The sequence below is a fragment of the Aethalodelphis obliquidens genome, unplaced genomic scaffold, assembly GCF_003676395.1.
Source record: "Aethalodelphis obliquidens isolate GAN/ISIS:26980383/991018 unplaced genomic scaffold, ASM367639v1 scaffold22, whole genome shotgun sequence".
Classification (NCBI taxonomy): Eukaryota; Metazoa; Chordata; class Mammalia; order Artiodactyla; family Delphinidae; genus Aethalodelphis; species Aethalodelphis obliquidens.
The window spans coordinates 715,138-733,253 of record NW_020837966.1 but is presented as its reverse complement, the minus strand read 5'-3'; the positions used below and the strand labels follow the sequence as shown (position 1 = coordinate 733,253).

Genomic DNA, 18,116 nt, shown 5'->3' with positions numbered 1-18,116 from the left:
GAATAAAGGTATATAGTCCGGTGTGCCTCTCCTTGCCATCCCAATGATCTTATTTCCTTAGGACCAAGTCATCTGAGTGGAATGGGATTACAGGGTCAGAAGGCCTTCACATTTACATGGCAAAAGAGTACACAGGGCAAGAGTGCAGGCCCTCGTCAGATAACAGTTCGCATCTTAGGCCTATCAGTTTCTAGCTTTGCATCCTTGGGCAAGTTATTTGGGTCCTCTGTCCTCATTCTTTTCATTTAAAATGTAGAGGAAACAACAGTACATCTCAAACTGTGAATTCTAATGAGATGACACATGTAAAGTACACAGCGCAGTGCCTGCTCTCCAAAGTGACATCAAAGTGTCAGAGTTCCAGTGATTCCACAGCCTCAGAACCCTTCGGTTTTGTTTTCTAAACTTGTTCTGGGACTACCCTGGTGGCACAGTGGATAAGACTCTGTGCTCCCAATGCAGGGCCTGGGTTCGATCCCTGGTCAGGGAACTAGATCCCATGTGCATGCCACAACTAAGGAGTCTATGTGCCGCAACTAAGGAGCCCGCCTGTTGCAACTAAGACCTGGTGCAACCAAATAAATTAAAAAAAAAAAACAAAAAACAACTTGTACTCATTCCATAGAATAATATGGTGACTTTAAAAATTGCTTTAATGGTTTTAGATAAGCTGTGAGTGTTTCCCATGTTTATTATTCATATTATCTCTTTTATTGACTATCTTTTTCTTTTCTTTGATATTTATTTGTCAGTACTATAGTTAGCTATTCACATGTTTCTCACTGAAAAAGCAAGACATATTTTTAGCAGCTCTGCCATCATTTCTTAGAAGGAAAAGTATGACAACTATGTAATAAACTCTAGTTTAAAACATCAGCGGAAAGCTAACATCTAACATCATACTCAACGGTAAAAGACTGAAATGTGTTCCTCTAAGATCAGAAACAAGGCAAGGATGCCTGCTTTTGCCACTTCTATTCAACATATTAGTAGTGAAAGAGCAATTGGGCAAGGAAAAGCAATAAAAGGCATCCAAATTGGGGCCTCCCTGGTGGCACAGTGGTTGAGAGTCCACCTGCCAATGCAGGGGACACGGGTTCATGCCCCGGTCCGGGAGGATCCCTCATGCCACAGAGTGGCTGGGCCCGTGAGCCATGGCCGCTGAGCCTGTGCGTCCGGAGCCTGTGCTCCGCAACGGGAGAGGCCACAACGGTGAGAGGCCCGCGTACTGCCAAAAAAAAAAAGAAAAAAAAGGCATCCAAATCGGAAAGGAAGAAATAAGATTATCTTTGTTTGTAGCTAACATGATCTTGTATATAGAAAAATCTAAAGAATCCACAAAAAACTCTGTTAGAACTAATAAATGAATTCAGCAACACTGCAACAAAATCAACATATATAAATCATTTGCTTTTCTATATACTAACAATGAACAATCAAAAAAGAAAATTAAGAAAACAATCCATTTACAGTAGCATCAAAAAAGAATAAAATACTTAGGAATAACGTTAACCAAGGGGGTGAAAGACTTATACTTTGAAAACAAAATGTTGCTAAAAAAAAGAGAAAGAAATTAAAGAAGTTAATAATAAATGGAAAGACATCCACATTCATGGATTGGGAGACTTAATTTGGTTAAGATGTCAACACTATCCAAAGTGATCTACAAATTCAATGCAATCTCTATCAAAATCCCAATGACATTTTTTGCAGAAATAGAAAAATCCATCCTAAAGTTCATATGGAATCTCTAGGGACCCCAAACAGCCAAAACAATCTTGAAAAAGAAGAACAAAGTTAGAGGATGCACACTTCCTGATTTCAAACATCCTACAAAGCTACAAAGAGTAACTTTAACTTTGATTATAAAGACTAGTCAAAACAGGGTGGGACTGGCATAAAGACAGATACATACATCAATAGAATAAAACAGCCCAGAAATAAACCCTCATGTATACGGCCAAATGATTTTCATCATTAAATGGGAAAAGGATATTCTTTTTCTACAAGTTGTATTGGAAAAACTAAATATCCACACACAAAAGAATAAAATTGGACCCTTATGTTGCACAATAAACAAAAATTAATTTAAAATTAATCAAATACCTAAATGTAAGAGATAAAACTCTTATACAAAAACATAGGAGAAAAGTTTCATGACATTGGATTAAGCAATCATTTCTTGGATAAGACATCAAAACATAGGCAATGAAAGAAAAATTAGATAAATTAAACTATATCAAAATTGAAGACTTCTGTGCATCAAAAGACACAATCAACAGATTAAAAAGGCAATGGGAGAAAATATTTGCAAATCATATCCCTGAAAATGGGTTAATATCCAGAATTACAGCTCAGCAACAACCAACCAAACAACCTGATTCAAAAACAGGCAAAGGACTTACAGATTTTTCTCCGAAGAAGATATATAAATGGTCAATAAGCACATGAAGAGATGCTCAACATCACTAATCATTAGGGAAATGCAAATCAAAACCACAAGATACCATCTCATACCCATTAGAAAGGCTACTATTAAAAAAAAATACAAAAAAACCAGAAAGTAACAAGTATTGGCGAGAATGTGGAGATATTGGAACACTTGTGCATTATTGGTGGGAATGTAAAATGGTGCAGCTGCTGTGGAAAATAGTATGGTGGTTCCTTAAAAAATTAAAAATAGGATTATCATATGATCTACCCATTCCATTTCTGGGTATATACCCAAAAGACTTGAAAGCAGGGTCTCTAAGAGATATTTGTATGCCCATGTTCATAGTAGCATTATTCACAATTGCTGAAAGGTGGATAAATATAGCCAAGTATTCATCAACAGATGAATGGATAAACAAAATGTGGTATATACAGTGGAACATTATTTAGAATAAAAGGAAGGAAATTCTGACACATGCTATGACATGGATGAGCACTGAGGACATTATGGTAAGTGAAATAAGCCAGTCACAAAGAGACAAATATTGTATGATTCAATTTATATGAGGTCCCAGATTAGCAAATCCATAGACAAAAAGTATAATGGTGATTACACGAGGGCTGGTGATGGGGGGGGGGAATGGGAAGTTATTGGTTAATGGGTACAGAGCTTCAGTTTTGCAAGATGAAAACAGTTCTGGAGATGAATGGTGGTGATGGTTGTACAAAAATGTAGATATACTTAATGCCACTGAGCTGTACACTTAAAAATGGTTAAGGGAATTCTCTGGTGACCCAGTGGTTAAGAATCCACCTGCCAATGCAGGGGACACGGGTTCAATCCCTGGTCTGGGAAGATCCCACATGCTGCAGAGCAACTAAGCCCGAGTGCCACAACGACTGAGCCTGTGTGCCTAGAGCCTGTGCTTCGCAATAAGAGAAGTCACCGCAATGAGAAGCCGCACACCGCCACAGAGAGTAGCCCCCGCTCGCCACAGCTACAGAAAGCCCACGTGCAGCAATGAAGACCCAATGCAACCAAAAATAAACAAATAAATAAAATTGATTCTTTAAAAAAAAAGAAAAAAAGAGAGGTTACCCTTATAAAAAAAAATTGGTTAAGATGATACGTTTTATGCTATGTGTATTTTACCAGGGTTAAAAAATAAGTAAATTAAGTTTAAAAAATAAAGGTCTGCTGAACGAATGTTGGTGCCACTGAACTTTTTAAAAGCCCGTCTTTCTAGTCAAACACAAGTCCTAATGATGGTGCCAAATGCAACTTACTTGTATGCCAGGGCTCCAGCAAAGTGCTTCTGGATGTATGTGTCCATTACAGGTCGGAAATGGAAATATTTGATGTCTCGGAGCAGGTTGATGATGAATACCTGGGAGAGATGGAGGGTAGCAGAATTAATTGGAGGCCTCAAACCTATCCCCAGCAGGAAACAACTCTTGATTCTTCAAGGAATGGCAAACTGCTAGTGTTTTCTCCAGTGTTCCCAGTGAATGTAGGATTTCCATTCTGTGTCTGTATTTCTGTCATATTTGTTCTATTCCTAACATCCCTGGCCTCCCATTCCAAACTTGGGACTCATTTGTCAATGCCAGTGTTACTTTGAGCTTCTCTCTTCACGAATGCTAGGTGGTTCAATATGGACCTAGGGAATACAAAACAATACCTGTGTAGGTGGCATAAACACTAAGTTGTCTCAAAAAACTTGGAAAAGAGAGAGAGAAAAATATTGTCCTCTAAGCCAAACCAGCCTATGAAAGGCTGTACCCTTCGGAAATGGGGTTGGCTGGCCAGGGAAACAAGGAAGAAGAAAAGCCAGAGAAGCAAACTTTGCAAGTACCATTCTAACTCTTGCCTCTGCTCCTCATCTATCAGGTAGACTCAGAGTATCTGGTTCTCCTTGAACATACAGCCCTCCTGTAGGACTGGATATATTCAACAAAACGCACTGAACATCCAAATCACTGTCCTTGCACACTAAGCAACCTTCTGAGACTCTGGCTCCCAAACCACTGCATAGAGGAAGAGAGTGTGGTGCTCCACCAGCACAAGTGAGTCTCTGCTTTTCCTGGTGGTTGTATCCTACTTTTGTAAGTGGAAAAACAGGCTGTCTTGTTTCCTATATTAGTCTCTGGGCCTTTTGTTGGTGTAGGTCACTATTTCAGGGGCTAGGAAACCCTGCAACAGTGGTGAGACTGAGTATCAAAACTACAAAGTTGAAGTCCAGATTTGATCTTGTAGGGCTCTACCTGGTAGGGTGATTGTTGGTCTTCCTTGGGTGACACTCCTCAGTTCCTTTTCTATTGGAAACATCTACATCTTGTGCTGACACACTATAATAAGTTGCTTTCCTTAGATTTTTAAAAAATATGTGACGGGAATAATTAATAAAAATCAGGAAGGGTGAGACTTACCAAAGACTGAAACACCAACAGGCCATATTTCTCTGTATTATCATCCAAAATCACAAACAGCGTATCTAAGATGTCCTGTAGAAACTGAAACAGCATAAAAATCAGAGGGCTCAGGTCTTTGGACCTTGAACACATGTTCAAACTTCCATACACCAATGAATTTATTTCCCAGTAAACAAAGTCAAAGATCTCCTAATATCTCAAGCCACCACTTAAAAATAACCTAGTATCCCACCTCCGCCTAGCCAAGAAATAACTAGGTGGACTTGGGGGTGTTTGCTTACAGCCCAAAGGGCCCTAAGAGAGACTTAAAGAGGCTCTTCCTCTTGGGTAAGTGATAAACTTATAAGGAAAGAGCAATTACCTAAAAAACATAGGACATCCATGTAGAACAGTAATTTTGAAATAAAGACAATCTAAGTGATTCTTTTTTTTAAAAAAATAAACTATTTATTTATCGGCTGCATTGGGTCTTCGTTGCTGTGTGCGGGCTTTCTCTAGTTGCAGTGAGTGGGGGCTACTCTTTTTTTTTTTTTCCCTCTTTATTGGAGTGTAATTGCTCTACAATGGTGTGTTCATTTCTGCTTTATAACAAAGTGAATCAGTTATACATATACACATGTTCCCATATCTCTTCCCTCTTGTGTCTCCCTCCCTCCCACCCTCCCTATCCCACCCCTCCAGGCGGTCACAAAGCCCCCAGCTGATCTCCCTGTGCTATGCGGCTGCTTCCCACTAGCTATCTATTTTACGTTTGGTAGCGTATATATATCCATGCCACTCTCTCACTTTGTCACAGCTTACCCTTCCCCCTCCCCATATCCTCAAGTCCATTCTCTAGTAGGTCTGTGTCTTTATTCCTGTCTTACCCCTAGGTTCTTCATGACATTTTTCTTTTCTTAAATTCCATATATATGTGTTAGCATACGGTATTTGTCTTTCCCTTTCTGACTTACTTCACTCTGTATGACAGACTCTAGGTCCATCCACCTCATTACAAATACCTCAATTTCATTTCTTTTTATGGCTGAGTAATATTCCATTGTATATATGTGCCACATCTTTTTTTAAGTATTTATTTATTATTACATCTTTATTGAAGTATAATTGCTTTACAATGGTGTGTTAGTTTCTGCTTTATAACAAAGTGAATCAGTTATACATATACATATGTTCCCATATCTCTTCCCTCTTGCGTCTCCCTCCCTCCCACCCTCCCTATCCCACCCCTCCAGGCGGTCACAAAGCACCGAGCTGATCTCCCTGTGCTATGCGGCTGCTTCCCACTAGCTATCTACCTTACGTTTGGTAGTGTATATAGGTCCATGCCTCTCTCTCGCTTTGTCACAGCTTACCCTTCCCCCTCCCCATATCCTCAAGTCCGTTCTCTAGTAGGTCTGTGTCTTTATTCCTGTCTTACCCCTATTCGTGACATTTTTTTTCTTAAATTCCATATATGTGTGTTAGCATATGGTATCTGTCTTTCTCTTTCTGACTTACTTCACTCTGTATCACAGACTCTAGGTCTATCCACCTCATTACAAATAGCTCAATTTTGTTTCTTTTTATGGTTGAGTAATATTCCATTGTATATATGTGCCACATCTTCTTTATCCACTCATCCGATGATGGACACTTAGGTTGTTTCCATCTCCGGGCTATTGTAAGTAGACCTGCAATGAACATTTTGGTACATGACTCTTTCTGAATCATGGTTTTCTCAGGGTATATGCCCAGTAGTGGGATTGCTGGGTCATATGGTGGTTCTATTTGTAGTTTTTTAAGGAACCTCCATAATGTTCTCCATAGTGGCTGTACCAATTCACATTCCCACCAGCAGTGCAAGAGTGTTCCCTTTTCTCCACACCCTCTCCAGCATCTATTCTTTCTAGATTTTTTTGATGATGGCCGTTCTGACTGGTGCAAGATGATATCTCATGGTAGTTTTGATTTGCATTTCTCTAATGATTAATGATGTTGAGCGTTCTTTCATGTGTTTGTTGGCAGTCTGTATATCTTCTTTGGAGAAATGTCTATTTAGGTTTCTGCCCATTTTTGGATTGGGTTGTTTGTTTTTTTGTTATTGAGCTGCGTGAGCTGCTTGTAAATTTTGGAGATTAATCCTTTGTCAGTAGCTTCATTTGCAAATATTTTCTCCCATTCTGAGGGTTGTCTTTTGGTCTTGTTTATGGTTTCCTTTGCTGTGCAAAAGCTTTGAAGTTTCATTAGGTCCCATTTGTTTATTTTTGTTTTTATTTCCATTTCTCTAGGAGGTGGGTCAAAAAGGATCTTGCTGTGTTTTATGTCATAGAGTGTTCTGCCTATGTTTTCCTCTAAGAGTTTGATAGTTTCTGGCCTTACATTTAGCTCCTTAATCCATTTTGAGCTTATTTTTGTGTATGGTGTTACGGAGTGATCTAATCTCATACTTTTACATGTACCTGTCCAGTTTTCCCAGCACCACTTATTGAAGAGGCTGTCCTTTCTCCACTGTACATTCCTGCCTCCTTTATCAAAGATAAGGTGACCATATGTGCGTGGGTTTATCTCTGGGCTTTCTATCCTGTTCCATTGATCTATCTTTCTGTTTTTGTGCCAGTACTATACTGTCTTGATTACTGTAGCTTTGTAGTATAGTCTGAAGTCAGGGAGCCTGATTCCTCCAGCTCCGTTTTTCGTTCTCAAGATTGCTTTGGCTATTTGGGGTCTTTTGTGTTCCATACAAATTGTGAAACTTTTTGTTCTAGTTCTGTGAAAAATACCAGTGGTAGTTTGATAGGGATTGCACTGAATCTGTAGATTGCTTTGGGTAGTAGAGTCATTTTCACAATGTTGATTCTTCCAATCCAAGAACATGGTATATCTCTCCATCTATTTGTATCATCTTTAATTTCTTTCATCAGTGTCTTATAATTTTCTGCATGCAGGTCTTTTGTCTCCTTAGGTAGGTTTATTTCTAGATATTTTATTCTTTTTGTTGCAATGGTAAATGGGAGTATTTTCTTGATTTCACTTTCAGATTTTTCATCATTAGTGTATAGGAATGCGAGAGATTTCTGTGCATTAATTTTGTATCCTGCTACTTTACCAAATTCATTGATTAGCTCTAGTAGTTTTCTGGTAGCATCTTTAGGATTCTCTATGTATAGAATCACCTGTGAAGCCATCTGGTCCTGGGCTTTTGTTTGTTGGAAGATTTTTAATCACAGTTTAAAATTCAGGGTTTGTGATTGGTCTGTTTATATTTTCTATTTCTTCCTGTTTCAGTCTCGGAAGGTTGTGCTTTTCTAAGAATTAGTCCATTTCTTTCAGGTTGTCAATTTTAATGGCATAGAGTTGCTTGTAGTAATCTCTCATGATCCTTTGTATTTCTGCAGTGTCAGTTGTTACTTCTCCTTTTTTATTTCTAATTCTATTGATTTGAGTCTTCTCCCTTTTTTTCTTGATGAGTCTAGCTAACGGTTTATCAATTTTGTTTATCTTCTCAAAGAACCAGCTTTTAGTTTTATTGATCTTAGCTATCGTTTCCTTCATTTCTTTTTCATTTATTTCTGATCTGATTTTTATGATTTCTTTCCTTCTGCTAACTTTGGGGTTCTTTTGTTCTTCCTTCTCTAATTGCTTTAGGTGCAAGGTTAGGTTGTTTATTCGAGATGTTTCGTGTTTCTTAAGGTAGGATTGTATTGCTACTAACTTCCCTCTTAGAACTGCTTTTGCTGCATCCCATAGGTTTTGGGTCGTCATGTCTCCATTGTCATTTGTTTCTAGGTATTTTTTGATTTCCTCTTTGGTTTCTTCAGTGATCACTTCGTTATTAAGTAGTGTATTGTTTAGCCTCCATGTATTTGTATTTTTTACAGATCTTTTCCTGTAATTGATATCTAGTCTCATAGTGTTGTGGTCGGAAAAGATACTTGATACAATTTCAATTTTCTTAAATTTATCAAGGCTTGATTTGTGTCCCAAGATATGATCTATCCTGGAGAATGTTCCATGAGCACTTGAGAAAAATGTGTATTCTGTTGTTTTTGGATGGAATGTCCTATAAATATCAATTAAGTCCATCTTGTTTAATGTATCATTTAAAGCTTGTGTCTTCTTATTTATTTTCATTTTGGATGATCTGTCCATTGGTGAAAGTGGGGTGTTAAAGTCGCCTACTATGAATGTGTTACTGTCGATTTCCCCTTTTATGGCTGTTAGTATTTGCCTTATGTACTGAGGTGCTCCTATGTTGGGTGCATAAATATTTACAATTGTTATCTCTTCTTCTTGGATCGATCCCTTGATCATTATGTAGTGTCCTTCTTTGTGTCTTCTAATAGTCTTTATTTTAAAGTCTATTTTGTCTGATATGAGAATTGCTACTCCAGCTTTCTTTTGGTTTCCATTTGCATGGAGTATCTTTTTCCATCCCCTTACTTTCAGTCTGTATGTGTCTCTAGGTCAGAAGTGGGTCTCTTGTAGACAGCATATATGTGGGTCTTGTTTTTGTGTCCATTCAGCCAGTCTGTGTCTTTTGGTGGGAGCATTTTGTCCACTTACATTTAAGGTAATTATCAATATGTATGTTCCTATTTCCATTTTCTTAATTGTTTTGGGTTTGTTATTGTAGGTCTTTTCCTTCTCTTGTGCTTCTTGCCTAGAGAAGTTCCTTTAGCAGTTGTTGTAAAGCTGGTTTGGTGGTGCTGAACTCTCTCAGCTTTTGCTTGTCTGTAAAGGTTTTAATTTCTCCATCAAATCTGAATGAGATCCTTGCTGGGTAGAGTAATCTTGGCTGAAGGTTTTTCTCCTTCATCACTTTAAATATGCCCTGCCACTCCTTCTGGCTTGCAGAGTTTCTGCTGAAAGATCAGCTGTTAACCTTATGGGGATTCCCTTGTGTGTTATTTTTCCCTTGCTGTTTTTAATATGTTTGCTTTGTATTTAATTTTTGACAGTTTGATTAATATGTGTCTTGGCGTATTTCTCCTTGGATTTATCCTGTATGGGACTCTCTGTGCTTCCTGGACTTGATTAACTATTTCTTTACCCATATTAGGGAAGTTTTCAACTATAATCTCTTCAAATATTTTCTCAGTCCCTTTCTTTTTCTCTTCTTCTTCTGGAACCCCTATAATTCGAATGTTGGTGCATTTGATGTTGTCCCAGAGGTCTCTGAGACTGTACTCGGTTCTTTTCATTCTTTTTTCTTTATTCTGCTCTGCTGTAGTTATTTCCACTATTTTATCTTCCAGGTCACTTATCCATTCCTCTGCCTCAGTTATTCTGCTATTGATCCCATCTAGAGTATTTTAAATTTCATTTATTGTGTTGTTCATCATTGCTTGTTTCATCTTTAGTTCTTCTAGGTCCTTGTTAAATGTTTCTTGCATTTTGTCTATTCTATTTCCAAGATTTTGGATCATCTTTACTATCATTATTCTGAATTCTTTTTCAGGTAGACTGCCTATTTCCTCTTCATTTGTTAGGTCTGGTGGGTTTTTATCTTGCTCCTTCATCTGCTGTGTGTTTTTCTGTCTTCTCATTTTGCTTATCTTACTGTGTTTGGGGTCTCCTTTTTGCACGCTGCAGGTTCGTAGTTCCCGTTGCTTTTGGTGTCTGTCCCCAGTGGCTAAAGTTGGTTCAGTGGGCTGTGCAGGCTTCCTGGTGGAGGGGAGTAGTGCCTGTGTTCTGGTGGATGAAGCTGGATCTTGTCTTTCTGGTGGTTAGGTCCACGTCTGGTGGTGTGTTTTGGGGTGTCTGTGGACTTATTATGATTTTAGGCAGCTTCTCTGCTAATGGGTGGGGTTGTGTTCCTGTCTTGCTAGTTGTTTGGCATAGGGTGTCCCACACTGTAGCTTGCTGGTCATTGAGTGAAGCTGGGTGCTGGTGTTGAGATGGAGATCTCTGGGAGATATTCGCCGTTTGATATTATGTGGGAGGTCTCTTGTGGACCAGTGTCCTGAAGTTGGCTCTCCCACCTCAGAGGCACAGCACTGACTCCTGGCTGCATCACCAAGAGCCTTTCATCCACACGGCTGATGTAGATTCCTGTAGTTTCTCTCTCTTCGTCTTCTTTTTCCTACCCTTTCAAAAGAGACCGGTGTGTGTGGTGAGTCTGGCCTCCAGCCGCTGGGCCCGACGCTGACGCCCCCGCTCGCACTCCCGCCTCAGAGCAGGGGGGGCTACTCTTTGTTGCGGTGCGCGGGCTTCTCATTGCAGTGGCTTCTCCTGTTGTGGAGCAGAGGCTCTAGGCGTGTGGGCTTCAGTAGTTGTGGCTCATGGGCTCTAGAGCTTAGGCTCAGTAGTTGTGGCTCACGGGCTTAGCTGCTCTGCGGCATGTGGGATCTTCCTGGACCAGGGCTTGAACCTGTGTCCCCTGCCTTGGCAGGTGGATTCTTAATCACTGCACCACCAGGGAAGTCCCAATCTAACTGATTCTGATGCCAAATCCATGTTGAGAAAAAGGGCTTACTTTCCTGGGTCCCCCAAAATTTGAAAGTCCCTTGTTCTCCTCTATGGCCTAACTCTGTAGAGGACATTTGGATGAGGTTGTGGCAAGCTAGGCCTTAACTATAGAAACTATTCTTTGGTCTAGAAATTACTATTCCAGGAGAAGGGAAAATGCAGCTGATGAGGGCTGTCAAAGAGGGTAAAATATCTGGAATCACCATTGTTTTTTGAACACGTGCCTTTTTCTTTCTAAGATGCAAAAACCAAGAGAGAGAATAATAAATACTCACGGATGCTCCCAGTCTTAAAAAATCAAATCTAATATTCTGTTGGTCAAAATGCAATTTAATGATATAATGTTTACAACTTATTTCAAAACAATAGAAGGTAGAAGGCATGGCTGAGGAGTTTATGGGCAGGACTGACCATGGGCTGATGTCAGGGGTAACTGATAGGATAGGTACATGTATGGTTATTTATTCTATTCTGTCAACTTTTTATGGTATGTTTGAAATCTTACAATAAAAAGTAAAAATTAATTAAAATGCTAGCATAATCTCTTTAATTCTCTCCGGCTGGCTTGAGACAAATACTGTTGCTAAAACCAGAAATGCTGGTAGGATGTTCTTTTGTCGGGAATGTAACAACTCAGCCTTAAAAGGATCACAGACTTTTCTTAATACCTGGTCTGTTTTACTGGTTAAATTTTTCATATATTTAGAAGGCAAAAAATGCCCTGAGTATAAGGGCATTTATCTTAAGTTTCAAAAACTAGTATTAGCTTGTTTGTATAAAGAGTTCTTTTAAAAATGTATAATATTCTGATCAATTGATTAAGACAAAATTCATAAAAGACTTCAAAAAAGTACAAAGCCATACACAGACTTTAAAATTATTGCTTGTTTGGAGACACCATGTTGTGTATTATTGAGTCAATGGAAGCTGTAAAATGAAAGTACAGACAGTGCAATGCTAATAGATTTGACACTTGCAATGATAAAGCCAAGAATGCTCACTGATAGACAAGTTGCCTTCTTGACATTTAATCTCTATCCTACATTCCATTGCCCTTGCTGATCACCAAAAGTACTTCCATTTTCCTCAGCTGAGTTCAGTCCATTGTGCAGAATCCACCTACTGGGCTTTCACCATCAGGAAGTGCCTGGGAGTTTTCTTGAGCTAAAGTCAGGTGGGCAAACACCTGGCTTCTACACACTGCGGAGAAGCCCTATGGAAAACAACTGGGGTCTGGTAGTGTTGCTGTCAGCCTGCTCAGACCATTAGATAGGAAATGTCACAAAAGTACTTGAAAAAGCAATTGAGGAAGGGAGTAAGGAAGGGTCCCCTATTACGGACTCTAGTGAGAGTCTGGGCAAAATCAACAGTTACAGTTAATGGAGAGTATTCAGAGTTCCTGTAGATAATCAAGAGAGTAGAGCCAAGAAGACATCAGGCTGGATTTGTGGTAAAGGTTTACAAAGTAAGGGAAGAGAGAGGAAGGGAGAGGAGACCTAAAGGCATGTGGGCAGCAGCACACACTGGGATTGTTTCTGAGAGGGTGTTTTTATCACTGCCCTTTAATTACCAGTTTGCTTTCTAGGAAGAAAAACAAGGCAGAAAATAGGGCTTAAAACTTAAAGGTAGTTTCTAAAAGGTAATAAACCTGATGTGATACCTACTTAAAAAAAAGAAGTTAAGAAAGAAAAATACCTTTATTTCTACTCACCTAATTATATACCTCGAGAAATGGTCTTAGAGGCTTACTGGCAGAAATCAAGGGGAAGTGGGGCCTTCTGCCCAGATTCTTGCTCAGGTAGCATGTGTGAATTGTGTGAAGCCATACCTTAACAATTTCCTCCCCACTGACATGCCGCAGACGCCCTAGGATGTCCATGATCCGGTCTGGAAAGGCCTTCCATTTCAGCAGAGCAAGGAGGTCCACTAGGAAGCAAGCCCAAAAGACAGTGAACCCTGGCTTCGTCATGGACAAGCAAAGCCCAGACTCTCCCTGCCAAGGACAGGTGAGACCTAGAAGGACAGAAATAGCTACGAGCAGTATAACAGCCTCTGGAGTGCTGAGATAAAGGCTAAAGACACATCTGTAAAGTCTGAATGTCACTCAGGAGCTGCTAAAACCATGGAAAATCTCATAGGCTGCTATTGCCGAATGATTTCTTCAATTACATATGAAAAGAATTCCCTCACTGTGGCATGAAAAAGCAATAATTTGTCTCTTTTAACATGTATCAGCAACATGGACCAGCAAGTGAGAACAGTGGAGGGCACCATGCTGCAGGCACCATCACCTACCATTCTGGGTGAGTTTGGTGGAGGAGAGCTGTGTGGAAATGAAGAAAGACTCTTTGGTGCTGCGTTGGAAGATGAGGCTGGAGGGGATGTTAGGGCAGCCGTTATAGTCCTCTTTGCAGCAGGGCAGGCCCAAGTACAGAGCATGGTTGTTAAACGTGCTATTCTCATCACACTATAGGCAAAAGTAGAGAATACAGAATGTTTCTTGAACCATGCCACCTGTAATAAATCAGGTCCCAGGGAATTTCTGAGTTGATGTTTACTCTCATCTTCCTGAGGCTGGACCTTGGACCTCAGGTCCTCTTAGAAGAGTGCTTTCTAAGCACTTTAAAAGTGCTTTTCATTTCTTTCTCCAGAACGGCTCACATGCCTTTTAAAGAGAACATGGTGGGGCTCGTGGCCTCTACCTGGTATGCAGGCAACCTTGAGTGCCAGCTATGCTGTGACAGCTGACAGAACCCCAATCTCAAATAGCAGGTCGCGGAATGAACAAGCCAAGGCCATAAGAGCACAGAGGGGTTGGTAACAGATTTCCATGACTAGTGGAGTGGGAGGTGGAAAACAAAGGCCCTGCTGGCATTACTTATGGGAGGAAGCTCACTTCATTTAGAAGTCAAAAGACTGCCCACAGCTGTCCTGCTGTCTCAACCAGCGCATTACCCTGGATCGTCTGGCCCGCTCAGTGAAAACCACCTAACTGAGAACCATGTGTGAGAGTGGTCTCATCAGGGTGAGAGACAGCCAGGCTCTGTACCTTGTACACATAGAGCTCGTGGATATCATCTGAGAGGGTGGTGCCGTCATCCCGCATCAGGGGTGAGAATGCAAAGCCAAAGAGTTTCTTTTCCCCTTTGTCCTTTGCTGCAAATCAGAGCCAAGCATTAGTTGTTTTGCCACACACTTTGCTTTTCAACAGCAATTCCCTTTTGGCTTATCACCGATGCTCTTTACTTCTTTGTCCCTTACTTTGTTCATTAATTAGGTAGCAACCTGACGGCAAGAATGATGAGAAATGTACTAGACTGAGTTTCCATTCATATCCCAAGGTACACAGGCAACCTAGACTCAAATAGAAACTAAATTGCTAGTCTTGATAAACCAGGGGCTCTTTAAGAAGGAGTTTAATACATACAAAGGAAACCCCCAAAGAAGAATGACCCTGGCAATTATCCAGCATCCAGGTCAGACACTACAACAGGACAATACCAGATCCCATGTTTCTGAATCACTGTCCAAAGGACAGCCTCTGATGATATCCCATCTCTAAGTACACAACTCCTAATTTTCTTCCCCCAATAGTAAGAACTCTCTTACTTCTGTTCCAGAGAGGAAAGAGTTATATTCATATCCTCAAAGGAATGTGGAGAGAAGTCTCACTCACTGGAACAGTGTCTGAACTCGAAGCGCAGGTGGGAGCCCCGGAACCGATCAATGGGGATGGGCAATTTGATAATTTCTCCCCAGCGAGGACTATTACTGTGGTAGAGGACGAAGGAGTGGTACGAACTCCTATTCGGCTCTCCTGAACCCAAGCTGATGCAATCCTGGAAGAGAGAAGCAAAGTAAGGTGCCATCTTCCTGGAGGGATCCCTTGGATTTCCATGTCACCTAGGACATTTCATTTTCTCCTTTGTGCAGGTCTCATTTTCCCATCAGGCCAAATCTATAAGATGACTTAAATTCAGTACTTTTGGAAACAACTGTCTAGATGGTATAAGAAATGAGCAGTCACAATGCTCCTTGTTTTCCTTGGGGCAGAGGTAACCACACTCATTGCTTAATAAACATGAGAGAAGCTGAGTGGTGCATCTGAATCACTAAGGTAGGCTCTTCATCCTCATTAAGAAAGGAAACAACGAATTCATAGGAGAAGTCAACCGTATATGGCACTTTCCAGATCAGAAAAATAATTAAATAATAAAATTAAATTTTAAAAATTAAATAATTAATTAAATAATAATAAAGTGGAGCTTGTTTTCTAATCTTTGGCCTAATGTTGCACTGGCATTTTAGGTTGCCCATGGCTGACTGTCCTTGGATATAAACAAGGTAGACCAGATTTAACTTGACCCCAGTTCCCAAATATTGATGTGAAAACCCAGTCCCAGGCCCGCCAGGAAGCTGTGGACAATACAATCAGGAGCAGCTCCTTGTCCACACAGGGTGGTGTGAACAGCTGACAGCTCTGCTGACCTCAGCATTATTCATACAAACAATGAACATGCCTTAGTCCTTGAGGTGGGTTTTTAAAATGACACACAAATCATTGTTTCTACCACCATTTCAACATTACCCTCCATTTCTTTCTAGGTTTGGGAGATGACTCTGACTAACTTTACCTTTTTCCTTCTGTAAAATATGGACGATCACTCCTGGTCTGCCTACCTCATAAGGCTGATGTCAACACACAGAAGCAAGGTTTGTAAAAGAGTGATTTGCCTTCTACCAAGAGACATGAAAATAATGCCTTTTTATTTGCCAGGGACTTGACCATGACTGACTGAGGGAAAAACTGACATAATGACAGTAGAAAAACAGCATTCCAGGTCTTCTCTTTTAATGAAGAGTGACAGAGGATCCTTGTACTGCACTGGCTAGAAATCATCTTTTACGGCCTGAGTCTGCTGTTCCTTGCCACATAACTTGGTAACAGCAAGTGGGTACCTAAGTTCCACCCTTTACTAAAGGGAAAGTATAACTTTCCATATTAGCTCAAGGAACAAAAAGCGTGGGACCTAATAACAGTTACCAAAACTAGGCAGCTCGATGCTAGACAGGTGGCTGAAAAAGTAACATGTAGGACAGAACTAGAGGGAATAGGTCTAAATTAGAACAGGAAGGATTCAGGTCAGACACTAGGAAGAATTTCTAAAAAGGCTGTATGACACTGCAAGTCATCAGAGCATACTGTAGAATTTCCTTGAAGAAAGGCTAAGGCGGAGAAGAATGCATATGGGGTGATTTGAGTTCAGCTCTTCCTGAAGAGGATGGGTCTCTGGACAAAGTCCACAAAAGCACTAAAATTATTACAGGATTAGCCTCCATTCCAAACTGACTGGCAAACTTTACCTTCAAGATTTCTCCATCTGCATAAAGCACATACATGGTCACTTCAATATTCTTCTGTACACTCTTTCCCCCTCTCTCGAAGTCCCCCTTCTCCAGGGTTAGGTACAGGTCATTGCGGATATCACCTGTGGGGAAAGAAATGTCATGTCTTCATGACCACAGAAGCCACTCTGCCCCATGTGCATGGAGGACAAAGCTAGCATCTGGATCCTCCAGGGTTCAGGTGGGTGCTCAGGGCATTCCAAGCTTGGTTAATAACAATGGACATTCTACCAATATCAGTGCAGCAGTACTCAGGTTGGTTAGTCATGTGCTCTCTAAGTCTGAATCTTAAAGGTGTTCACCACAGCTTGTCTAGGGTGGGAAAAGGCAGATTGCAGGTGTCTGCTCAGTCTCTCTCCCCTCCAGGAGAATAGCTGTAATCTAAGTCCCCCAGTCAGGAAAGATTTTAGAATCAACAGGAATAACACTTATTTTAATCATGTCTATGTCTTAACTACTAATCCCTCCTCCTTTCCCTCAAAAAAAAAACCAAAAAACAAAAAAATCATTTCTCTTTTTTTTTCTTTGCTTTCTTTTTGCAACCCTCAATCCTTCTGAGTCTGACTAGAGGATAAACTACTACTTCCTTCTGGAGGCTTACCTCCAAATCCCATTCCCTGCTGGAGTGTCAGGCAGAGGTCACTGGACTGTCAGTTTGTCTTCTTTTTGTAGCAAGTGCTCTGGGAGCAGGTGACTCTCCAGGTGCCAAAGGACTGGGGCGACAGTCTGTTGTGCTCTTGTTGCTTCTGCGTGCTCTGACTCTAGCCCATACCTGCTGCTTGAGACTGGGCAGCAGTAGCTCAAACTGCAAGTCTGAAATGACCTAAGTCTCAAATGCCTTTTTTTAGGGGGGAAGGAATTGTCTGTTCATGCATAAAAGGAGCTTATTTAGGCTGCTCTAAGCTTCTAAACCCATAAAATGACGAATTTTACTTAACACAAACTAAAGAAGGGCTTTTGACTTTCAAAAAAATAGTAAAGGCTGTGGGAAAAAAAATCTTCAAAGGAATGAAATGACAAAGGAAACCAGGTAAGGCCAAAGTGAAGATGTGTTAGGAGCCTGAAGAAATCAACTAAAAGTTAACGGAACAATTAATTAACTTGCAAAGCAAGCCAATTCAGAAGCCAGAAATACTTTCTCCTTCAGTTTTTAGAAAAACTGGCACATCTAAATCTGTTCATTACTTGGAATCACAATGACATAAGTCTTTGTTTTTGGTTAGCAACTGAGCTTTCTGGTTTGGTCAGATACATGATGACTGACAGCTCCTTTTCTGCACTGTCCACCTCTCTAACTGTGGAAGTGTCCGAGTGTCTCTTACATATGAAACAGTGATAGACCAGGACTGGCATATATCTTGGGCTTTGGGGGTCTTCATGACCAGACCTTCTATTAT

At 40.5% G+C, this 18,116-nt stretch overlaps 1 protein-coding gene across 1 annotated transcript in view; it reads right to left on the bottom strand.

Annotated features, from left to right (window-relative positions):
* DOCK3 (dedicator of cytokinesis 3) overlaps positions 1–18,116 on the bottom strand; it is a 409,735-nt gene that overhangs the window by 71,978 nt on the left and 319,641 nt on the right. The window contains exons 15-21 of the mRNA XM_027120931.1: positions 16,678–16,802; positions 14,990–15,152; positions 14,363–14,469; positions 13,609–13,780; positions 13,142–13,239; positions 4,864–4,947; positions 3,721–3,821 (exon numbers count right to left, since the gene is read on the bottom strand). Of these exons, the coding sequence (XP_026976732.1) occupies positions 3,721–3,821; positions 4,864–4,947; positions 13,142–13,239; positions 13,609–13,780; positions 14,363–14,469; positions 14,990–15,152; positions 16,678–16,802 (850 nt within the window). The remainder of the gene's footprint in view (positions 1–3,720; positions 3,822–4,863; positions 4,948–13,141; positions 13,240–13,608; positions 13,781–14,362; positions 14,470–14,989; positions 15,153–16,677; positions 16,803–18,116) is intronic.